General features: G+C 42.3%; 1 protein-coding gene across 1 annotated transcript in view; it reads right to left on the bottom strand.

The window, feature by feature from the left end:
- Positions 1-5,746: 5,746 nt before the first annotated feature.
- Positions 5,747-23,710, bottom strand: part of LOC129713110 (von Willebrand factor D and EGF domain-containing protein-like) — a 161,104-nt gene continuing 143,140 nt past the window's right edge. The window contains 5 exon segments of the mRNA XM_055661963.1: positions 5,747-7,459; positions 9,948-10,045; positions 17,903-17,998; positions 20,278-20,373; positions 22,963-23,058. Of these exon segments, the coding sequence (XP_055517938.1) occupies positions 7,421-7,459; positions 9,948-10,045; positions 17,903-17,998; positions 20,278-20,373; positions 22,963-23,058 (425 nt within the window). The 3' untranslated portion in view covers positions 5,747-7,420.

Below are 23,710 nucleotides of genomic sequence, written 5' to 3'. Positions count from 1 at the left end.
CTGTTGTAGAGCAGAGGGATCTAGGAGTGCAGGTGCATGGTTCCTTTGAAGGTCGAGTCACAGGTGGATAAGGTGGTCAATAAGGCTTTAGACACATTGGCCTTCATCAGTCGGAGTATTAAGTATAGAAATGGGGATGTCATGTTGCAGTAGTATAAGATGTTGGTGAGGCCGCATTTAGAATATTGTGTTCATTTCTGGGCAACATATTATAGGAAAGATATTGTTAAGCTTGAAAGGATTCAGAGAAGATTTACGAGGATGTTGCCAGGACTAGAAGGTGGGAGCTTTCGGGAAGGGTTGAGTAGGCTGGGTCTCTATTCCATGCAGCACAGGAGGATAAGGGGTGATCTTATAGAGGTGTACAAAATCATGAGGGGAATAGATTAGGTAGATGCACAATACCTTGCCCAGAGTAGAGGAATCGAGGACCAGAGGACATGGGTTCAAGGTGAAGGGGAAAATATTTAATAGGAATCTGAGGGGTACATTTTTCACACAGAGGGTGGTGGATGAATGGAACAAGCTGCCATTATTTACTCGGTTTGATAATGTTGGGCCTGTTTACCTGCTCTTGTGTGGTGTGAGAGTCATTACCAACCTGGAATTTCCATGGTTGTAGATGGTGCTGGTGCTTTCCACCTCCCCCCCTTCTTTGTGGTTTGTATCGACAGTTTGGATAAGAATGGTGAAGGCATTATTATTATGTTTGCAGATGACATTAAAGTTGGTGGTATCGTAGACGGCGTAGATGGTTATCAAAAATTACTGTAGGTTCCTGATGAGGTGGGCAGAGGGATGGCTAGTGGAGTTTAATGCATATAAGTGCGAGGTGTTGCATTTTGTCAAGTCACATAAGGGCAGGGTCTTCATAGTGAATGTCAGGGCCCTGGGGAGTGTCATAGAACATAAATAAGTGTATATTTCCTCCTACTCCTTTTCAAACATGTAAGATTTAATTTGTGATGTTTATGAGAAATTATTCAATGAGTTGTGTATAGGTTTATTCTTCATTTCATTTTATTGTTATTTTGCTTTGTTTTTTAACTTTTTGTTTTACATGTTTGAAATAAAATATACTACTACTACTATTGATATAGAAGTTGGGATATTATGTTACAGTTGTACAAGATACTGGTGTGGCCACATATGGAGTAATATGTTCAGTTTTAGTTCACAAGAAGGATATCATTAAACTGGAATGAGCGCAAAAAAGGTTTATGAGGATTTTGCTAGGATTCAAGGGCCATTGGGTAAGCCAGGACCTTATTGCCTGGAGCGCAGGAGGCAGACGGATGATCTTAGAGGTACATAAAATCATGAGGGGAACAGATTGGTTGAATGCAGAAATCCTTTTACCCAGGATACTGGAATTAAAAAAACAGAGGATTTAAGGTGAAGGCGGGAGGGGAAAGATGAATTAGGAACCTGAGGGGCCAATTTTTCACGGAACATGGTGGGTATATGAAACGAGCTGCTAGAGGAAGTAGTTGAGTCAGGTACTGTAACAGCATTTAAGGCACTTCGACAGTGTGGACCTTTATTTATATAAATGGAACAAACTTATAGCAAGTTTTAGTAGATAACCACACAACTTAACGAGGACTTAAGGTACAGGACTTTAGACATGCTGTGCGGAAACAGGGCCTACAGATCCGAGTCCACGCGGACCAGCGATTACCCCGAACACTATAGCACTATCCTACATACTAGTGACACGAGGACTTAAGATACAGGACTTTGGCGCCGACATGCTGTGCAGAAACAGGGCCAATTACAGATCCGAGTCCACGCGGACCAGCGATGCTTCCCTTCTTTGAACCTCAAACAGGTATATGGCACTATCTCTCTCTTAACTAGTGACAAATCAATTTTACAATTTTTTCTACCAAAGCCAAATTAACACTATAAACCTGTCAAAAAGTGATCACCTTTGGAAAATTGGCGGACCCAACACAATGTGAATTGCCTGCAAGGAAAATAATTTGGTTCCGTCTTCACTAAGGAAGGGAACATAAATAATCTGCCAGAAATAACAAAAGGGGACCAAATGCGGGTCAAAACAGTTGAGTTGAGGAATTGAGTCCAATTGAAAACTCCCGTCTTCACTAGGAAGACATAAATAGCCGGAAATAACGTGGGTGGAGTTGGGGAATTGAGTGAAATTGGGAAGTGGTTGGGTAAATTGAAATTAAAGGCCGATAAATCCCCAGGGCCAGATAGGCTGCATCCCAGAGTACTTAAGGAAGTAGCTCCAGAAATAGTGGATGCATTAGTAATAATCTTTCAAAACTCTTTAGATTCTGGAGTAGTTCCTGAGGATTGGCGGGTAGCAAACGTAACCCCACTTTTTAAGAAGGGAGGGGAGAGAGAAAACGGGGAATTACAGACCAGTTAGTCTAACATCAGTAGTGGGGAAACTGCTAGAGTCAGTTATTAAAGATGGGATAGCAGCACATTTGGAAAGTGGTGAAATCATTGGACAAAGTCAGCATGGATTTACGAAAGGTAAATCATGTCTGACGAATCTTATAGAATTTTTCGAGGATGTAACTAGTAGCGTGGATAGGGGAGAACCAGTGGATATGGTGTATCTGGACTTCCAGAAGGCTTTCGACAAGGTCCCACATAAGAGATTAGTATACAAACTTAAAGCACATGGCATTGAGGGTTCAGTATTGAAGTGGATAGAGAACTGGCTGGCAAACAGGAAGCAAAGAGTAGGAGTAAACGGGTCCTTTTCACAATGGCGGGCAGTGACTAGTGGGATACCGCAAGGCTCAGTGCTTGGACCCCAGCTATTTACAATATATATTAATGATCTGGATGAGGGAATTGAAGGCAATATCTCCAAGTTTGCGGATGACACTAAGCTGGGGGGCAGTGTTAGCTGTGAGGAGGATGCTAGGAGACTGCAAGGTGACTTGGACAGGCTGGGTGAGTGGGCAAATGTTTGGCAGATGCAGTATAATGTGGATAAATGTGAGGTTATCCATTTTGGTGGCAAAAACAGGAAAGCAGACTATTATCTAAATAGTGGCCGACTAGGAAAAGGGGAGATGCAGCGAGACCTGGGTGTCATGGTACACCAGTCACTGAAAGTAGGCATGCAGGTGCAGCAGGCAGTGAAGAAAGCGAATGGTATGTTAGCTTTCATAGCAAAAGGATTTGAGTATAGGAGCATGGAGGTTCTACTGCAGTTGTACAGGGTCTTGGTGAGACCACACCTGGAGTATTGCGTACAGTTTTGGTCTCCAAATCTGAGGAAGGACATTATTGCCATAGAGGGAGTGCAGAGAAGGTTCACCAGACTGATTCCTGGGATGTCAGGACTGTCTTATGAAGAAAGACTGGATAGACTTGGTTTATACTCTCTAGAATTTAGGAGATTGAGAGGGGATCTTATAGAAACTTACAAAATTCTTAAGGGGTTGGACAGGCTAGATGCAGGAAGATTGCTCCCGATGTTGGGGAAGTCCAGGACAAGGGGTCACAGCTTAAGGATAAGGGGGAAATCCTTTAAAACTGAGATGAGAAGAACCTTTTTCACACAGAGAGTGGTGAATCTCTGGAACTCTCTGCCACAGAGGGTAGTTGAGGCCAGTTTATTGGCTATATTTAAGAGGGAGTTAGATGGGGCCCTTGTGGCTAAGGGGATCAGAGGGTATGGAGAGAAGGCAGGTACGGGATACTGAGTTGGATGATCAGCCATGATGATATTGAATGGCGGTGCAGGCTCGAAGGGCCGAATGGCCTACTCCTGCACCTAATTTCTATGTTTCTATACAAAAATTGAATGACTTTTTTTCCTAAAGTGTGTGAGACAAATTCCATATACTTCTTACATGTTTGAGGATCAAAGAAGGCTAAAGCAGGGAGGATTATTTTGGTCACTTTGCATGTTTGATTACCTAATTAGTGTTGGAGGTTATTAAGATAGTGAAACTTTTAAAACTTGTTATCTCTTGGTGGGAATGTGTCCACATTTAAATATAATGGTTGGTGGTGCTTTTTAGTTTCGTTTTGAGATAAAACCATCCAAATCGGCGCCAACCAGCGATCCCCTCACATGAACGCTATCCTACCCACTAGGGACAATTTACATTTATACCAAGCTAATTAGCCTACAAACCTGTACGGCTTTGCAGTGTGGGAGGAAACCGAACCACAGTCATGGGGAGAACAACTCCCTGCAAACAACACCCATAGTCGGGATGGAACCCGGATCTCTGGTGCTGTAAGGCAGCAACTCTACGGCTGTGCCACGGTGCTGTGGTAATTATAAAGTGATCATTGGTTAATCATATTTGCCGTGCTGGGTTTTACAATTGCAGATTTAATGTCTCTCATTGACGATAAAAGACCCGACTACAAAATCAATTTTGAAGATGCAGCTGATTTATTGCCTATCTTATATTCTGCTTGACTTTATACATAATAGGAAATATTTTGTTATGAACTGTTATATCCAGATATTATAGTTCTATTTTTTGTTTGCTTATTTTCATTGCAAGAACTAATCTTCTTAGGCAGCCTAGAAAAGTGTGCATTTAGGACAGTGTGCAATTGTTTCCAGAATATTAAGGATCTGTCCCACTTGGCCTTCATTTACACGACAGTCTGGTAGTGACTGACGCACACGTCATCATGCGTCTGCACAGCGGTCTGGAGCGTGTGACGTCATTTGAAGATAGACGCAAAATGCAGGAGTAACTCTGCGGGACCGGCAGCACCTCTGGAGAGAAAGAATGGATGATGTTTCGGGTCGAGACTATTCTTCAGTCTGAAGAAGGGTCTCGACCCAAAATGTCAACCATTGCTTCTATCCAGAGATGCTGCCGGACCTGCTGAGTTACTCCAGCATTTTGTGTCTATTTCCAATTGTCTTGGCTCCACTCTGGGAGTAGTAGTGGGGGCAGATCCGGATCCGCAACGACCGTGCTCGGCGATCTTTGCCTGCCTCTGCTGCTGTTGGAGGTGAGACGTTGCATCGAGCCGGGGTCTTGGGCCTGTCCCACTTTGGCCGTCAGTTACGCGACAGGCCGGTGGCGCACAAAGATCTCATGCAGGATGAAGTCCACACTCCTCCACACCACTCCGTGCGCCCGTCCCGCGCTACCCACGCACTAGCAGGTCGCGTAAATGACGTGCAAATGATGGCCAAGTGGGGCAGGCTTCTCAGAGTGGATAATTTAACAGTGTTGTAGGAGACGGAGGGGGAGGAGCAATTGTTTCTTGGTCATTGTGAACCCATTGTTCTGCATATTATGCATGCCAGCTTTGGAGTTCATAGCCTTCCCTACTTTATACAAATACACAAGGTTGCAGGTCACATTCATTTTGGCTCTAATAAGTAGATAAGACAAATGTATAAATTTAAATTCTTAACCAAGGGGGGCAAGTCAGATTCCCATGTCTGGTCACTGCAAATATAAACTAGTGCTTGGGTAATCTTTCCAATATTTTATGCAATATTCCAATATTCTTTCCAATCTCTTTTTTTCCCCATCATATTTCCGTTCTCCTGAGTTCATTGCATTCCTTACCTAAAGCCATGCAAGCCTCCTTAACTAAGGCATTATTTAGTCTTTTCCTACTTGTCTCTTGCTCATTCCTTTGTTCCCCTCTTTACTTTTTTAATATCATTCCCCAAGAGATTTTCATAAATGTTGGTAACAATCATATATACTGCATGAGACTTTCTCTTGCACCACTAGGAGTGTTATTTAATAATCACTGAAACAAAATTGATTACTTTAAAAGAAAGCCTTGGATTTTCACATGTTTATTTGGAATGTACAGCATTTACAACTCAGTAATTGAAAATAAATTTAATACTTTTACATGAAAACCTTAATGTTCACAATTCATTTATATATACAGTGTTAATTAACCAAGAAATAAACTTGAATACATTTTGGTATGTACATGTATTATGCAATAATTTTTTAGGGTCATGTTTATAGAAATAGTGTAAAACAATTATTTAATCTGGATACTAGTTTGTAGATTTATTTAAACTTTATAAACACTTTTTTAACTTGAGATGAATATTGTATGAGGAAAATATTAATAACATGCAACTGTAGCTGAAGGAAATGTAGCAATATATTGTGCATGAATCCATGGCTTTGTGAACACATTTTTTACATCAAAGCTAATCCTATTTAGTGATAAAATCATGATTTTTAATAATTTCCTACAAATGTTGTGCTATAGGTAAAATAAAACATAACCACCTTGTTAACTCCTGAACTTGCATGGCATGCCATACGCAAATGCATTTATTGATTGGGCCAAATTCTGGAAATGCACATGCTTTCGAATTCCACTTATCATGTTTTTAGATAAACATTATTTTACATAAGTGGTTGCAGTTTAATTAATGTATTCTGGGTAGTATAAGCAAATGAAGTGAAGGCAATACTGAATTACAGTGTTAAATTGCACCCAGGATATAAGCAGTGTGATAAATGCCATTTTGAACTGGTTTTGGTAACATTGTTTTAAAGGTCCATTTACCCATCATTTTTCTCCCTACAATAGTAATCAAACCTTAAAGTATGTACAATTTGATTCCATAATAGGTAATGACTATTGTGTTTCAGGAATTTGGTGATTGAACTTCGAGCTTGCTCCAGATGTTGGAGGCATTTATTACGAGTGGGGTAATGCCTCTTAAAATGCTGCAAAGATTTAAAGGTTCAACCACTCGTGTTAGTTTTGGCAATTCTGAGTCTAAATTTACTGAACTTTCTGATCTATTAATTGATAATTTTCCAAAATACAAGTCTTTCCATTTGGATAGAATCAGGTTGGATGAGGTTCTCCCTCGGTTGGTTATTGATCCTTCAATTCAGAGTTGATTTGAAATTCACATGAATGGATTACACTACACGGCTTGGGGGAAAATCACTAGGAGAACAGATTATTGGGTTAAACATAACTTTTAACATGGGTTGCAGATATCATCATTAATAATCACAGCCTGAAATTTCAACTGAGATACAATGCAATGAGAATAACTCTTTGAAACAATTTACTGGTCTTCTGGAGTTTGGTAAACAAATCAAAATAAATGTTCCACAGCAGGTGGGGATTATGTAAATTTAAATGTTTCACAAAACAGATGACTTTTCCAAGTGTCCTGTAATGAACCCTTGCCTTTCCATTGAGGTAGTAAAGCTACAGAAAGTGGTATGAGAGTAATTTAATTTGCTTTACAGTACCTCATTATTTAGCTGTAAACACCACTTTACTCAAACACTCGAAGAGCACTACGGTTTAATACAGTTGCAAGTATTGGTGCATGGTTTGATTTAATTTAATGCATATTTGTTTGTAATAATAATAAATGAGCAAAGTCATTTCCAGTTTTCGGTTAACGTCAATGTTATGTCCATTATTTCTTGAAGGAATATTAGCTACTGCGGCCACGTTAACCCAGTCTTATTGGTACCTGGTAAAAAAAAACAATTAATTGTAGAAATGTGATTCTGAGAATGATCATATTATGACGGTGACAATTATGACAGATTTATTTGCCCTGGTATGAACTTGAAAGCCTGTTTCGACTTGTGCATTCATCATTAATCTATGTAATCTGAAATATCAAACTTCTGATTGTGAAAAGCTAACAATAACCCAAGTAACAAAAAAATAATTTCCTATCTTGATTCTGAATCTACTGAATAAAGCATCTGAAATAGGAATTCTAGACATTTAACAATACTTACATATACCTCTTATCAGAATGCAGCCTGTTATTAGCTACAAGGAGGGGTTGGATAAATGGGTTGTTTTCTCTAGAATGTTGAAAGTTGAAGAGCACACTGGTAGAAATAACATTATGAGAGAAATATACAGGGTAAACAGTCAGAACCTTTTTCTCAGGGTGGAAATGTGAACGTTTTTTTTTTAAAGTGGATGTTGAGGATCTCAGTTCAAGGGAGAGAGAGGTTGGGCAGGGTAGGACTTTATTCCTTGGGGTGCAGAAGGCTAAGGGATGATCTTATAGAGGTATATAAAATCATGAGGCAAATGCACAGGGTCAATGTATGGAATATCTTTGCCGGGATAGGCAAATCAAGATCAAGAGGTACATGTGCAGCCATGTAAGGTTAGTTTATCTTGGCAGTATGTTAGGCACAGGCATCATGAGTTTCAAGGCCTGTTTCTGTGCTAAATCTTTTCTATCTATCTTCTACGTTTTGTTCCGATCGGTGAAATATTAGAAAAGTTATTGGTCTGCTATTCGCTAGGACGGCGACCCCCCCTTCCGGCACCCGCTGCCAATCACCGGCCGCGAGAATAAAGCTGAAGGAGCGTAGTGAGCAAAGTGCGAGCAGGGTCTGTGTTCTGCGAGTGGGGGCTGCGTTGTATTTTTGCGAGCGGGGGCCCACACCACCCCCTCCCACATACAACCCCTCCCCTACCCCACAACCCCCCACAACCTCCCCTACACCCCCCACCACCACCACACTCATACACCCCCCCCCGCCTACACCCCCCCCCTCTCCTACACACCCCCCCATCCTCTCTACACTCCCCTTCTCCCATACAGCTCCATCCCCTATCCCCCTCCCTTTACCCACCCCACTTCCCCACACAAGCCCCTCGCCCACCACACACGTACCCCCACAACCCCCACACCCCCACCACCCCCCTCTCCCCCACCCACCATCCTCCCAGCATCCCCCTCTCTACCCCCACTATCCCCCCCCCATACTCCCACCATACCCCCTACCGCTACCATCACCCCCCTATCCCCACCACCACCCCCCCTCCCCACCACCCCCTACCCCCACCACCCTCTACCCCCCATCCCCTCACCCTCTACCCCCCCCATCCCCCCCCCCCCCCGACAAGCCCCGCCTGAAGCTGTCCCCATCCCCCAGCTACAGAACGCTCCCGCTGTTGGGTTGAGGGAAAGGTGAGTGGTGGAATATTGTTTTGGGCGACCAGGCCTCCTGTGTGCCTGGGACCCGACAGATCCCACAGTCTAGTGTTCTATATAGGACATAAAGAGACTGGAGTTGGATGAATATGAGGCACATATTTGTTTGAAGGGCTAGAATTGGAATTGGGGCTTGTGAAGTGATAGCAACGTAGGGTCAACCTTTTAATCAATGCTAATATGTAAACATAGATAATGAAAGAAAAATGGAACATGGTGGGAGATAGAATGAAGACAAAGGCATTAGCTGATGTTAATAGCAGAGAGTCAATGGAATTCCAGCTCAGAGTTTAGTTTAAAGATACAGGGGGGAAACAGGCCCTTCGGTCCACTGAGTCCACATTGACCAGCGATTACTCAATACACCCGCACTATCCTCCACGCTTTGCATAATTTACCATTTTTACTGAAGCCAATTAACATACCAACCTGTACATCTTTGGAATGTGGGAGGAAACCGGAGCACCCGGAGAATACCCACGCAGGTCAAGGGGAGAAAGTACAAACTAACGTTCAGACAGCACCTGTAGTCAGGATCAAACCCAGGTCTCTGGCGCTTTAAGGCAGAAACTCAACCGCTGCACCAATGGTATGATTAATGGTATGGATCAAATTTAATGCAGATGGATTATAGACAGTGGAAATGCTTAATATAATGGTAGAAGTAAGCTGTCTTGAATGGGAGTTTACTTTGTGGAAGATAGGGAAAATACATTTAACTTGAGAGAGAATAGCATACAAAGTTCATGAATGGTAAATTTTGCCAACAAAAAAGGAGATTTTGCAGATGGAAATAGAACCATAGCTGTGATCAATGCATAATTAGTTTACAGCAAATGTGTATTTGTATGAAATGTTCTTGACTGATAGGTACAAGTTAGGATGTCAACCCGGGCCCTCTGGATGAACTATTAATTACTGGAGTTAGTGAAGCACCAAATAAGCAGCTTTTTTCTCTTTGACAAAATTAACCAGGAAGGGATAAGCTCACCTTTTTGCCGCAGATGATTCCGGTATATCCCGGACGACAGGAACAAACATTCGGAAGAATGCATTTGCCTCCATACAAGCATTTTTGTTGACACACAGCTTTGAAAAAATAAGTTTATACATTTTGCATCATGTAAATATTGATGAAGAGTAAACATTTTACGCAGTTCTACATTAAATGAATAGTTTCAGAATGATTGGACGATAATTAGATGGATTAGATTTGTCCTGTTTCTTTGTGAATTGAACATGTCTGGATAATTTTCTGACCTAAGAAATTAAATATTAATTGTAAGAAATTAAAAGTTGTACAATTCCCCCCCCCCCCCCCCCCCCCCCCCACACACACACACACAGTTGTCGATAATGCTGATCTACAAAAATGCATTCTCGAGAATTCTATGTTATTAGCTCAAGCACTGCATCTTTTTGCCTGTTATAATCTACTTGGCATCCTTTTGGGTTCCTCTTCTACTTTGGAATGTTAACCTTGTAAAAAAATTTGAAAGGGGAAGGGAATCACTGGTGACATACATATAGTCATCCTCCTATTCAACAGTGGAGAATTTCCTGCTTGCATTAATTTCTGGGCTCCTTCCTATGCCTTTTTTCTCTTTGGATCGGTGCAAGTAAATAAACTGGTAAGAATAATTCATGGATTAAGTTTGTGGACATTCCTGGCTGTGTAATGCATTGTAATGACAACAAGAATGGTTACATTGCCACCAACCTCAATCTTCCACAAGTAAGGTAGGCACAAAATGCTGGAGTAACTCAGCGGGACAAGCCACATCTCTGGAGAGAAGGAATGGATGACGTTTCGGGTGGAGACCCTACTTCAGGCTGAAGAAGGGTCTCAACTCAATGTCACCCATTCCTTCACTCCTGAGATGCTGCCTGTCCCGCTGAGTTACTCCAGCATTTTGTGCCTACCAATTTAAACCAGCATCTGCAGTTCTTTCCTTCTACAAGTAAGGATAGACTGACTTCCCCATAAGCTTTGAGGACATGAAAAATATCAGGTTGGGTTCCCTTTTGGGGACTTTGTGTGTTTTTTTGTCATACAGGATTGAGTAAATTAAAAGGCTAGGATTTGAAGGCTTAATCAAATGGGCATTGATTAGCTGTTGCAAGACCTTCGTGATACTGCTCTGTTGAAGTGACAGTAAGCTTGTATACCAGTGATCTTGGTGGACAGAACTGTAAGATGTTTGTTCAAGAAGGAACTGCAGATGCTGGAAAATCGAAGGTACACAAAAATGCTGGAGAAACTCAGCGGGTGCAGCAGCATCTATGGAGCGAAGGAGATAGGCAACGTTTCAGGCCCGAAACGTTGCCTATCTCCTTCGCTCCATAGAGGCTGCTGCACCCGCTGAGTTTTTCCAGCATTTTTGTGTACCAACTGTAAGATGTTTGGTGTTTTATCTGAGTGTCGTGTTAAAGATCATGTTTAGTCTTATTTTAGACATTATTTAGCAAACCGTTAGAATGGTCGCTACTTATTATGATGTATAATGGGCCAGTCCCACTTAGGCGACTCTTTAGGTAACTGCAGGAGACGATGCAGTCACTACATGTTCGCGTGTGGTTGCCGGGGAGTCGCCTTCATGGTCGTGAGGAGATCTCGCATTCTGGGAACGAGTCACGGACTCATTATCGTCGCCGCTAATATTTCAACGTGTTGAAAAATTAACAGCGACTAGAATGAAACCGCCATGGAGAGTAGCCAGAATTCTCGTGTCATAGGTGGGTCACCCATGTGCGGACGTGGCGCCGACGGACGAGAGGCCAAAGCAAAGAAGTCTAAGCCAAAGAACCGAATGGAAATGAGGCCGAAACGCCAATAAACTGAAAGATTACGAAGTCGAAATGCCTACTAACCGAAAGGATTGAACGCCTAAATGCAAACTAACCGAAAGGGCGGGATGCCTAAAAGCCAACGAACTAAAAAGCTGCATAGCCTAAAAGCGAACTTATGAATGACCGCTCTGTCGAAACGCCACCTACCCGAAAGGCGGCGTCGCCTACACGCCAAAGGACCGTCTGCCGCTCAAAAGAAAAGTCCAATAACAGACATTATGTTGCCGGGAGGGGGGGGGGGGGGGGGGGGGGGGGGTGCTTGTCAGCGATTGGTCCAGACCCCCACGTCCATCACACCACTGTGAAGGCATGAACATTGTCCCACACCTCCGCTCCACCCGAAAGTGGCCGTGGGAGAGTGGGGGCTGTCCTGAGCATTGCACTCCTTTGGCCGCTTTCAACTTGGTGCTTGGGTTCAGATGGCCCAGTCACCTATGGCTTGTGTGGGAAAATGAACCCTTCGCTCCCGTCTCCCCCTTCTCTCTCCCTCCTCTCTCTCTCTCCACTCTCCCCTCCTCTCTCTTCCCCTCCTCTTTCCTCTCTCTCTTCCCCTCCTCTCTCTCTCCCCTCCTCTCTCTCTCCCCTCCTCTCTCTCCCCCTTCTTTCTCTCCTCCGTCTCAACCCGCGGGAGCGTCCCTCAGTCACTGACCGCGATGCACTGCCATTGGACCCCAACCTCCACACCTGGATGATTCCCCCCCCCCCCCCCCCCCCCCCCCCATTCTTCCGAGTGCATGTGAAAAGTCTCGACCCAAAACGCCACCCATTCCTTCTCTCCAGAGATGCTGCCCGGTGAGGCTGCTGTCACACAGCGATCTAGCTGGTGAGACTACTATCACACAGTGGCCCAGCCAGTCAGGCTGCTGTCACACAGTGACCCAGCCGGTGAGGCTGTTTCCACATAGCGGCAGAGCCGGTGAGACCACTGTCACACAGCGGCAGAGCCAGTCAGGCTCCTGTCACACAGTGACCCAGCCGGTGGGACAATGTTCATGCCTTCACAATGATGTGATGGACGTGTGGGTCTGGACCAATCGCTGACAAGTCCCGCCCCAGTCAATGTCATGTCCGTTATTGGACATTTCTGTTGAGCGGCAGTCGGTCCTTTGGCCTGTAGGCGACGCAGCCTTTCGAGTAGGTGGCATTTCGACAGAGCGGCCATTCGGTAAGTGTGCTTTTAGCCAACACAGCTTTTCGGTTTGTTGGCTTTTAGGCATCCCGCCCTTTCGGTTGGTTTGCATTTAGGTGTCTTATCCTTTCGGTTAGTAGGCGTTTCGTCTTCGGACTATTTCAGTTTATTGCCGTTTTGGCCTCGTTTCCATTCGGTTCTTTGGCTTCGACGTCTTTGCTTCGGCTTCTTATCTGTCGGCGCCACGTCCGGGTACATGGGTCACCAGGAGGTCCTAGTGGGTTGCCAGGAGGTCGAAGGTTTTCTTGCGTTCTTGTAGGTTGTAGCCGGTGCTGACCCATGAATTTCATTGGCTCATTGGGGAAATAAAACGTAAGCAATAGTTTTCAGAACCAAGGATAACCGACCGGTAATGTTAATGTCCACCGAGATTCACAGCCGTGTATCTCTGGCTTCTTAAAAGTTGTCTCCACACCTTCTCCTCCCTCTTTCACCCTTCTCTCTCCTCCCCTCCCCCCCCCCCCCCTTTTAAAGGACTCACTGTACACTGTGCTTTTTAGCTTCTTAACTACATTGCCAACCTTCCTGTTCATCGCGGTGTGTGTCTGTATCACATTGGCTTTGCACCGTGTCAATTTCACACAGACAGCACTCCCCCGCTTGCCCTGTCCCCTGCCTGCATAACGGGCTGGTGAAGGAAGCGTTGTGTGTGTGTGTGTGTGTGTGTGTGTGCTTCACTCTGACAGTCGCCGTTCATGATTTTCAGGCAGTCGCCTGAAAAATGCGTAAGTGGGACAGGCTCATTAGAATCACTGAATCAGCTGCGGCATTAGCCTACATTTTTATTGGTAAGAGAATTAGGACATGTTGCTAATGAGGGCTCCTGCTATGTGGCATGGTGCATTTTTTTCCATTTTTCCTCTCTAGGAAACGCATTTTTCTCTGTTCTTGGATCATTCTGCAGTCGTGCTTTTTTGTTACGACTTTGTTACTCATATCATTTGTCTATGACGGAAAACGATGTTGAAAATGGGCACAAAATGGAGGTGTTGTGATTCAGCTTAATATATTTACATACTGCCCCCTCAACGTGTCAGTGTACTCTTCATCTTGACCTATAATTTTCAAAACTTCAGTTGTAAATACCCCTTATTTTACTGAGCTTTGTCTTGGAAATCCTCTGAGAAATGTGAAAATGGAATGGGGAAGTTTTCATTCCAGAATCAACTCTTCAGTGTAAAGGTGGACAGTTATCTAGACATGGTTGAGATGTTAAATTACAGCACATAGAGCAGTATTATCACTAGAGCCAGGATGTTTAGGCACTAAAAAACTCTGAAATAGGCAGGGAAAAAGGCATAATAAAATTACAAAAAAGGCACGAAAAAGGCATTTATTGATTAAAAAAAGGCATAAAAAGGCATTTATTTCCACCACCTAAATATGTTTTAAAATGGTAATATATAGGTATACTGCATTAAATGACCAAAGTTGCCTGGTTGCACATAATTACTAGCATTTTTTCAAAATATCTGGTGTTAAACTATGCCTTCTGTCAGACAGAATATGCTTCAGTTGTGAACAACGTCTTTCTACCTCAGCTAAGGTTACAGGTGCATACCTGAAACAAGCTACAGATTCTATATTCAAGTTGATATATTGTGCATTACAACTACCTTTGAGAACTGTAGCTATATTTTCTGTTTCTTCAAGATATTTGTCAGCTAAAATCACTCTCTCACATTATCCTCGTATGTCTTTACCTACATCGCCAGGAACTTTACGAATATCGTCAGTTAGTTTGTTGGAAACCTGTAAGTTATTGACTAATGTTTTTACACGTTTCTCAAGCGAAGTGATAGCTTGTGGGAAGTTTGCAAAATTGGAAGTAATAAACACAAGATCGCGGTGGAGGGACTTTTTCTGCATGATTTCACTGACGATCCTGACTGCAGCAGATTCTTCTTCAAAACAGTTGACGATTTATTTTATCATTTCAAAATTTGCAGCATAGTAGAGTACAGCAGAGAGCCATGTACCCCACCTAGTCAAAACGGGCTGAGGAGGTAGCGAAATCTCGGGTGCCATTTCCTTGAACAACTGCACATGTGACAGTGCTTTGAGGAAGATTTTCTTGACATTGGAAACTAGGCAATCGACATTTGGAAACAAGCTACGTATGTGCTTGGCAATTCTATGAAGTCCTTGAGCTAAGCATGTCAAATGCAACATTTTGGGGAATAAAACTGGCACAAACAGAAGAACATTCTCGTGTTTTATACCTTCTGGCTAAAGTACAGTAAGTGAAGATGTAAACAACTGAACAATAGTTGAGCTGTTTGACTTCTCCAATACTTCCGATGTCAACAAATACTCCTTTGATGGTTGACCTGCCTCCAGTGTACCGATGGCCACATTGGCAAAATATCTCCCCACAGCATCGGTTGGCTTGTCTATTGAGATCCATATTTTGTTGCATGCAACTTCATCTCTAATTTTCTGCACAACAATGTTGAAGTTGCTGTCAACATAATTTTTCCGTAATGTTGACTCGCTTGGTATATGTTCCTCTGTGTATTTCTCTAAAAAACCTCTGAGAGATTTGTTTTCCAATTTCTACAGTGGAATCCAGCATCAATGAATGCCTTGCACAGATCACTCGAAAACTTAACTGGAGGGGACCGGCATTCTGGCAGGCAGGTTTGCTAGGGCTACACGTATGGATTTAAACTAAATAGTGGGGGGGAGGGGGTGACAAATTGGGAGTATAAAGATGGAATTGAAGGGGAAGTGACTACAGGAAAAATTACAAAAGATTCTCGAATTAATGGGAAGGAAAGTTCGAGAATGAACAACAGATTAAGGTCAGGGCCAATTACGAGCGGCGCGAGGGGGGAAGTGAATATGGAGGTCAAAGTGTTGCATATGAATGCGCAAAGTATAAAGAATAAAGTGGATGAGCTTGAGGCTCAGTTAGAAACTGGCAACTATGATGTTGTGGGAATTACTGAGACATGGCTGAAAGAGGGTCAGGGCTGGGAACTGAATATTGAAGGGTATACCTCCTATCGAAAAGACAGACAGGTGGGCAGAGGGGGCCTTGCTGGTGAGGAATTAAATTCAGTCCCTTGCAAGGGGTGACATTGAAACAGGAGATGTGGAGTCAGTATGGATAGAACTAAGGAATTATAAGGGTAAAAAGACCCTAATGGAACTAATCTACAGGCCCCCAAACAGTAGCCTGGTCATAGGGTGCAAGTTGAATCAAGTGTTAAAATTGGCATGCAGCAATTGGCTGTGGTTGTTATGGGAGATTTCAACATGCAGATAGACTGGGAAAATCAGGTTGGTACTGAACCCCAAGAAAAAGCCTTTGTGATGGATTCTTTGAACAACTTGTATTGGAGCCTACCAGGGAGAAGGCAATTCTGGATTTAGTGTTATGTAAAGAAACTGATTTGATAAAGGACCTCGAGGTTAATGAGCCATTAGAAGGCAGTGACCATAACATGGTCAGGTTTAATCTACAATTGGAGAGGGAGAAGAGTAGATCAGAGGTGTCAGTGTTGTAGTTGAATAAAGGGGCCATGAGGGAGGAGCTGGCCAAAGTTGACTGGAAAGATACACTAGCAGGGATGACAGTGGAACACAAATGGCAGGTGTTTCTAGGAATAATACAGAAGGTGCAGGATAGGTTCATTCCTAGGAGGAAGAAAGATTCCAAGGGGAGAAAGGGACGACCATGGCTGACAAGGGACATCAGGGACAGTATAAAATTTAAAGCGAAGAAGTACAAGCGAAGTAGCAAAGATGAGCGGGAAGTAAGAGGATTGGGTAATGTTTAAAGAACAACAGAAGATAACCAAAAAGACAATATGGGAAGAAAAGATGAGGTATACGAAGCTAGCCAAGAATATAAAGCAGGATAGTAAAAGCTTCTTTAGGTATGTGAAGAGGAAAAAAAATAGTTAAGACCAAAATTGGACCCTTGAAAAAGGTGAATTTATTATGGGGAACAAGGAAATGGCAGATTAGTTGAACAAGTACTTTGGATCTGTCTTCACTAAGGAGGACACAAACAATATTTCTGATATAGTAGTGGCCAGAGGATCTGGGGTGACGGAGGAACTGAAGGAAATCCACATTAGGCAGGAAATGGTGTTGGATAGACTAATGGGACTGAACGCTGATAAATCCCCAGGGCCTGATGGTCTGCATCCCAGGGTACTTAAGGAAGTGGCTCTAGAAATTGTGGATGCATTGGTGATAATTTCCCAATGTTCTATAGACTCAGGATCAGTTCTTGTGGATTGGAGGGTAGCTAATGTTATCCCACTTTTTAAGAAAGGCATGAGAGAGAAAACAGGGAATTGTAGACCAGTTAGCCTGACATCAGTGGTGGGGAAGATGCTGGAGTCAATTATAAAAGATGAGATAGCCAAACATTTCGATAGCAGTAACAGGATTGGTCCAAGTCAGCATGGATTTACGAAGGGGAACTCGTGCTTGACTAATCTTCTGGAATTTTTTGAAGATGTAACTAGGAAAATGGACAAGGCTTAGAGAAGACTGAACCAGTGGGCAGCGGCACGAACGAATGAATGACTGATGGTGGCAACCCCGATTTCACCCCAGTGGTGGAGGTTTTCTTGTAAGTTATACTATGTTAACATGTTAATAATAACATTAACATTAATGCGTTAACATAGAAAATGTCATTGTAATCACGGTACAACTAGAGAAAATAGCATGACCTTTTAGCAAAACGGCAAAAAAAGGCTGATTTTGGCACTTGATCGTGAAAAAGACATTATCCTGGTGAAATCATCAAAATAAACGTAAATTCACATGGCATTTGTGGAAAAATCCTGGCTCTAATTATCACATTTCCATACGTTCACCTTGAAAGCATTGTCATAATATACAAACCAAGATGAAAGGGGAAATTTTAATGAAAGTGGACTTACGTATTTGACACTGTAGACCTTCCCATCGAGGCAGACAATGACAATTACTGGGTCCGATGCATTCTCCTCCATTCTTGCACTTCTGTATACAGACAGCTAAATTACCACAAGAAAATAAAAGATGGATTCTTACATATGGTACTTCAAAATATGTGAATTTAAATATATGGTAAGCAAAGTGATACAAATGTAAAGATAATCTGGTGCTTGCATTTGAAAACAAGGTTTAAAGTGGCACGCTGAGAAGTTCATTCAGTCAGTGATGCTAGATGTGCTTTACGGGTGACCTCCATATTGCAATGGGGGGGGTTATATTTGTAGATTGTGCCCCTTATCACAATTATCTGTGACACAAAGTCCTGATATTTGTATTTGCCCGAATCATACAGCTCAAAACCAGGCCTTTTGAACCAACCTGGTAATGCTAATAAAGATGCCCACCAAGGATGTTTCCATTTGTTAACTTATCCTTCCAAACATTTCCTGTCCATGGATCTGTCCAAATGTCTTTCTAAATACATTTCTTGTACCTGCCTCAATCATTTCTTCTGGCAGGTTATTACATATAAGTACCACTATCTATGTGAAAAAAATCTATTTTGGTTATTATATCTTTCCCCTCTCGCCATAAACCTATGCCCTAAAGTCCAACCCTCAATATCCCTTGACATGCAGGCCTCTATACTTGTTACCCCATTGTTTGCCCTTAAGGAATATGTTGGCTTTAAATACCTGTTATTACTCCTTTGAACGTTTCCCACTGCAAATGTAGACTTGCCTGCTAGCAGATGTTATTGGTCTACATTTGCCAGATGTTAATAAAATTGCTGTGCCCCCAATTTAAGACCTTTATTATTGCTCCGTCCCTATCCGCTCCCACAACCACGTTAAAATATACGGAGAATCAAACTGCGCAGCATAGGAACAAGCTTTTCAGCTCCTCAAGGGTGGCGCAGTGGTATGATTGCTGTCTTATAGCATCAGAGACCTGGGTTTGATCCTGACTAAAGGTGCTATATGTATGGAGTTAGTACATTTTCCCTGTGACCGTGTGGGTTTTCTCTGGGTGCTCTGGTTTCCTCCCACAATCCAAAGATGTCCAGGTTTGAAGGTTAATTGACTTCTGGAAAAGTAGTAAATGATTCCTAATGTGTAGGATGGTGCTAGTGTGTGGAATGACCAGTGATCGGTGGGTCGAAGGGCTTGTTTTCTTGCTGTATGGGCAAAGCTCACAATTACCATACTGAACATTATATTATTGATCTCCTCTACTGTTGCACTTTCCATAGTCCTCCATTCCCTGCACATCCATGTGTTATCAAAAAGCCACTTCAGTGTCACTATCCTACCTGCTTCCACCACCACACCTAGCTGCATCTTTCAGGCACCCACTGCTCAGTGTGTTTTGTTTTAAACTTGCCTACACTTCATCATTAAACTTTTCCCCCTTTCACCTTAAAGCTCTGCTTTTAGTCCTCAACATTTCCACCTTGATGAAAAAGGTTCTTGCTCCCCACCCTATCTTTCCTTTTCATAATTTTGTCCACACTTCTATTAGGTCATACCCTCACCTCTGGTGTTCCAGAGAAAACAATCTAAGTTTTTACAACCTATCCTAATAGCTAAAACCTTCTATTCAAGGCAGCATTCTGTTAAATCTCTTCTAAGGCCTCTCCAAAACCTCAATCCTTCCTGTAAAGGGGTGACCAGAACTTCTCACAATAAATTTCTGACTGATGAAGGTAAGAATACCATACATCACCTTTACCACTCTCAGTTAACATTTGGGAAAAATGAAATTTCTTTCCCCCTCTCCCGTACACCAACCATTTTCTTTTGAAGAATGGAACTGATTTGAAATATCACCCATTGATTCCTTTCCCAGATGCTGGCTGAGTTTTTCCAACACTTCCAGCATTTGCAGTCTTCTGTGCCTCCAACCCGTACTTTTATGGCATCTCCTGGCTATTTTCCTTCACACCCATTTCTCCATGTCCTGATGACAGTTGAGAGATCTGTAATACACTCCTAACAAAGAGCCAACACTCATTTTATATCAGGCCTTGATCCACATGGCCTAATTGAAGTAGCCTTCTCTGATATCCTTTCTCTGTGCAGGTATTATAATTATTGTCTAACTATGCAAACCTTCCGCACCCCCCCCCCCCTTTTTACTTCTGCTGCTGTTGGAGGTGAGACATTGCGTCACGCCAGGGTCTTGGGTCTGCAACTACATACCACTCCGCGCTTCTCAGTGGGACCGGCCCCGTGCGGCCATACGATGTCCGTGCGCCTCAACGCGACCACCAGGTTGGGTAATTTACGTGCCAAGGTAACGCAAGTGGGACAGGCCCTTGACTAAAAGTCTGACTTACGTATGTTGCATCCTTTCCCCCTCCAGCCAGACATACAAGAGCAGACATTGGGATGCACACACCTTCCTCCATTCATGCACATTGGCTCACAGACACCTACATGAAAAAGAATGCATAATTTAGAAGAACATTAGACTGCTTATTATTAGTAAAGGCAGTGTGATGAGGGAGGGAGCCCAGCAGCAACTGGCAGAATTGAAATTAACTGCAGCATAGTTTCACCCTTCCTGATCAATTGAGTGGAATGGGAATGATGAAGCTGCTCAAGATTCTATTTATAAGGTTTACTGGATTAGAATATGATGGATTCTGGAGTTAGCTGCACAATACAAATCAAAAAAACTACTGAAGATTTACTAAAGCTGTTCCAAGAGTTAAATCTTCAGAGACGTCAAGTAACGTTGGTGAGGCGAGAAATGAAGGGAACAGCTGTTTGGACCCTTCTGCTTAGGTTCAGTACTGCAAACGTCTGAGACACATCAGATTGGGAAATGTAAAGACAGTGACATATTCATCCAAATCTTCAATTTCCCAACTTGAGATGATTCAAAATATGCTTCCTCCATCATTCCTAATATCATAAGAGATAGTAGTAGAATTAGGCCATTCGACCCATCAAGCCTACTCCGTCATTCAATCATGGCTGATCTATCTCTCCCTCCTAACCCCATTCTCCTGCCTTCTCCCCGTAACCTCTGACACATTGTACTCTTTTTGAGTGTGTGGTTTGCCAAGGATAGGCCTGGTTCTCATGCTGCTCGTGCTCTCTGCTCTCGCATCGGGAAGTATGCCCCGAGGCACCAGCTCATGGGGTAACCTGGTGGAAATGGGGAGGGGGTGCAACGATGGACACGTGCTATAACCGGGCGACCAAAACACGCGTTACCACGGCGATACATGTGCAGCGACGCACACGTTGCGCCTGCATCCAACACCCGGGAACTCGCTCTCCCTGCTGCCACCTTTCCTCGTCCCAGCCCTGTGCAATGCCCGCCAACTGCCATCATGAATTGGATGCCTTGGTCCGCCATAACTGAAATCTGTTATATAGAGGCTTGTAATTGTGAGGGTTTACTGTATATCTCGAACAGGTCCCAGCACAGATCCCTGCAGAACTCCACTGGTCACAGACCTACACCTTGAATATTGTCCTTCCACCACAACTCTGTGTCTCCTATTCGTAACCCAGTTCTGAATAGTCACGGTTAATTCCATGCACAGAACTAAGTGTAATCTACTTTGGAATATTGCAATAATACAATTATATTTAATCTACACTGCAAGATGCATTTAGAAATGCCCAGCTTTAAAGTACCAATGGAACTTTTAAAATGTAGTACGGGCTCTTCAATTTGCAGAGATTAAAGCGTAAAGTGCAATAAATATCTTGCAATGGTGTGTCCAATTTCATACTGGCTGGGAATTTCATCACAAAGGGACCTTATCTCACAGCCATGTGCAAAATTACATTTATATAAGATGTGCAGATAAAGCAAGAGAGCTAAGCGCCCTAATTTCAAAGCATTGGAGTGTAAAACACACGTCCTATATGATGAATGATATAATGAACAAAAATACATAAACTTTCAGCCAGCAGCTTTCTGCCCAAGATTAAAATGTGGGATGACAATGGCATATTCACCCCCTGACTCATTTCTATGGCGATGAAACAAAAAATTGAAAGAATAAAGCTCACTTGGCTACAGTTTTCATTGACAAATTAACAATTTCAGGTTCTCTAGTCTACCTCATTTTTCAACATTTTGTATCTCTGCAGGCTGTGACATATTCCACTTTAAAATTTTATCCTATTAAGTTCAAGCTCATTCATCTTTACCAACACGAGAGTTGTACAAAAATGCCACAAACTGTACGTACAATGTTTCCAATTACACTAATCATTGCGCTTAATCAAAAATCTTAATATTGAGAAATTAGCCCATTATAATAGCCATTTCAGTGGTACATAACTATCCCAGTAAATGCTCTTACACTGTAGGTGTGTATGTGGCTGCCTCATTACATGCAAATAAGAACATTGTGCTGGCACGGTAGTTAATGCAAGAAAACATGATTTTAAAATATCCGTACATCTCTGGATGTGGCAATACAAATTAATTCAGAGCTGTTCGATTATTCTCGAGTATTAACTGCTGGGTTCTGCTTCTCTCAACAGAAGGCAGAACTCTCATGAGTATAATATAGGCATCAGGGGGATTTGATATCCTGTCTTCTATACTATGTATGTGTAAATATTGCAATTTAACAAGGGTTGGCAAACTAAAAATGATAAAATAAAGAAATAAATACCCAGGCAAAATATATTCTTTTAATAGATCAAAAAACAGTTGCTGAATTGCTAAAAATAATTCTGACTAATTTGATATGATTATTTGGAAATGATGGCTCTTATTTTTCAAGTCACTTTATCCCTCTCCTCGTGCGAGATGTTCTCATTCCTGAATTTGCAAATAGATCCAGCTTTTTAAGTTACCCCAAGCTGGAGTAACTCAGTGGGTCAGACAGCATTTCTGGAGAAAAGCATTTACAAATATTCTAGACCTCCCATTTTGGATATAATGGGAAAGTATTTGAAAGGCCCCAAAGTATGCAATAGATTAAATGAATGGGGTCAGATACTATATCATACTATTAGAAAGGGATAATACTTAACACATCGCATACTTTTCTGACATCTTTTTCCAGTGTAGCCGTCAGGACACGAGCAGACATTATTTCTCATACAATGACCACCATTCTTGCAAGGCGGCATACAAATTGCTAAAAAAAAAGTTTAAACATTGTTTAATCTTGCGTATTGAAGAACAATAAGAAACGTGGTTTCAATAATGTTTGTCTAATAAATGTACAGTATTTATGAAATATCCTAAGAAATACACAATTACAGAAATGGCTGGTTTTGAAGCTTAACAATAAATAGCCTTCGGTGATATAATCTGTGAGAATTTAGTTCAACATAAATATAGAAATATTGAAACATTGGTAAAGAAAGAATGTTCTTGTGATGGCAATAGCTTATTCAACCTTAGCAATAAAGAGTGCAGCAGAGGAAGTAATTTCATACAACCTATTCCTGCAAACAGACTGGGTTTAAAATGAGGTTCTTCACGAGTTACAGAGACTTGTAAGATTAGGCATAACATTTTAATGACAATGTACAAAGATTAACGGGACTACAATTTCCAAGTTTTTGTTCTTTAATAAAATAGAGATTAACACGTGACAATTCCTTGGTCTCAATTCCAATTTACAAAGACCATTGAAAATTACAGCAGTCTTTTCCATCTATTTACAGGATCTAGGTGTCACTGACAAGACCAGCATTTATTCCCTTTGCTAATTGTCCTTGAACAGGTGGTGAACTACTGTCAAAAAAGCAAGGTACTGCCTTCATTTCATAAGGAATTAATTG

The sequence above is a fragment of the Leucoraja erinacea genome, chromosome 2, assembly GCF_028641065.1.
Source record: "Leucoraja erinacea ecotype New England chromosome 2, Leri_hhj_1, whole genome shotgun sequence".
Classification (NCBI taxonomy): domain Eukaryota; kingdom Metazoa; phylum Chordata; class Chondrichthyes; order Rajiformes; family Rajidae; genus Leucoraja; species Leucoraja erinaceus.
Note: the sequence above shows the minus strand (reverse complement) of the source record. Positions and strands in the feature narration are given on the sequence as shown.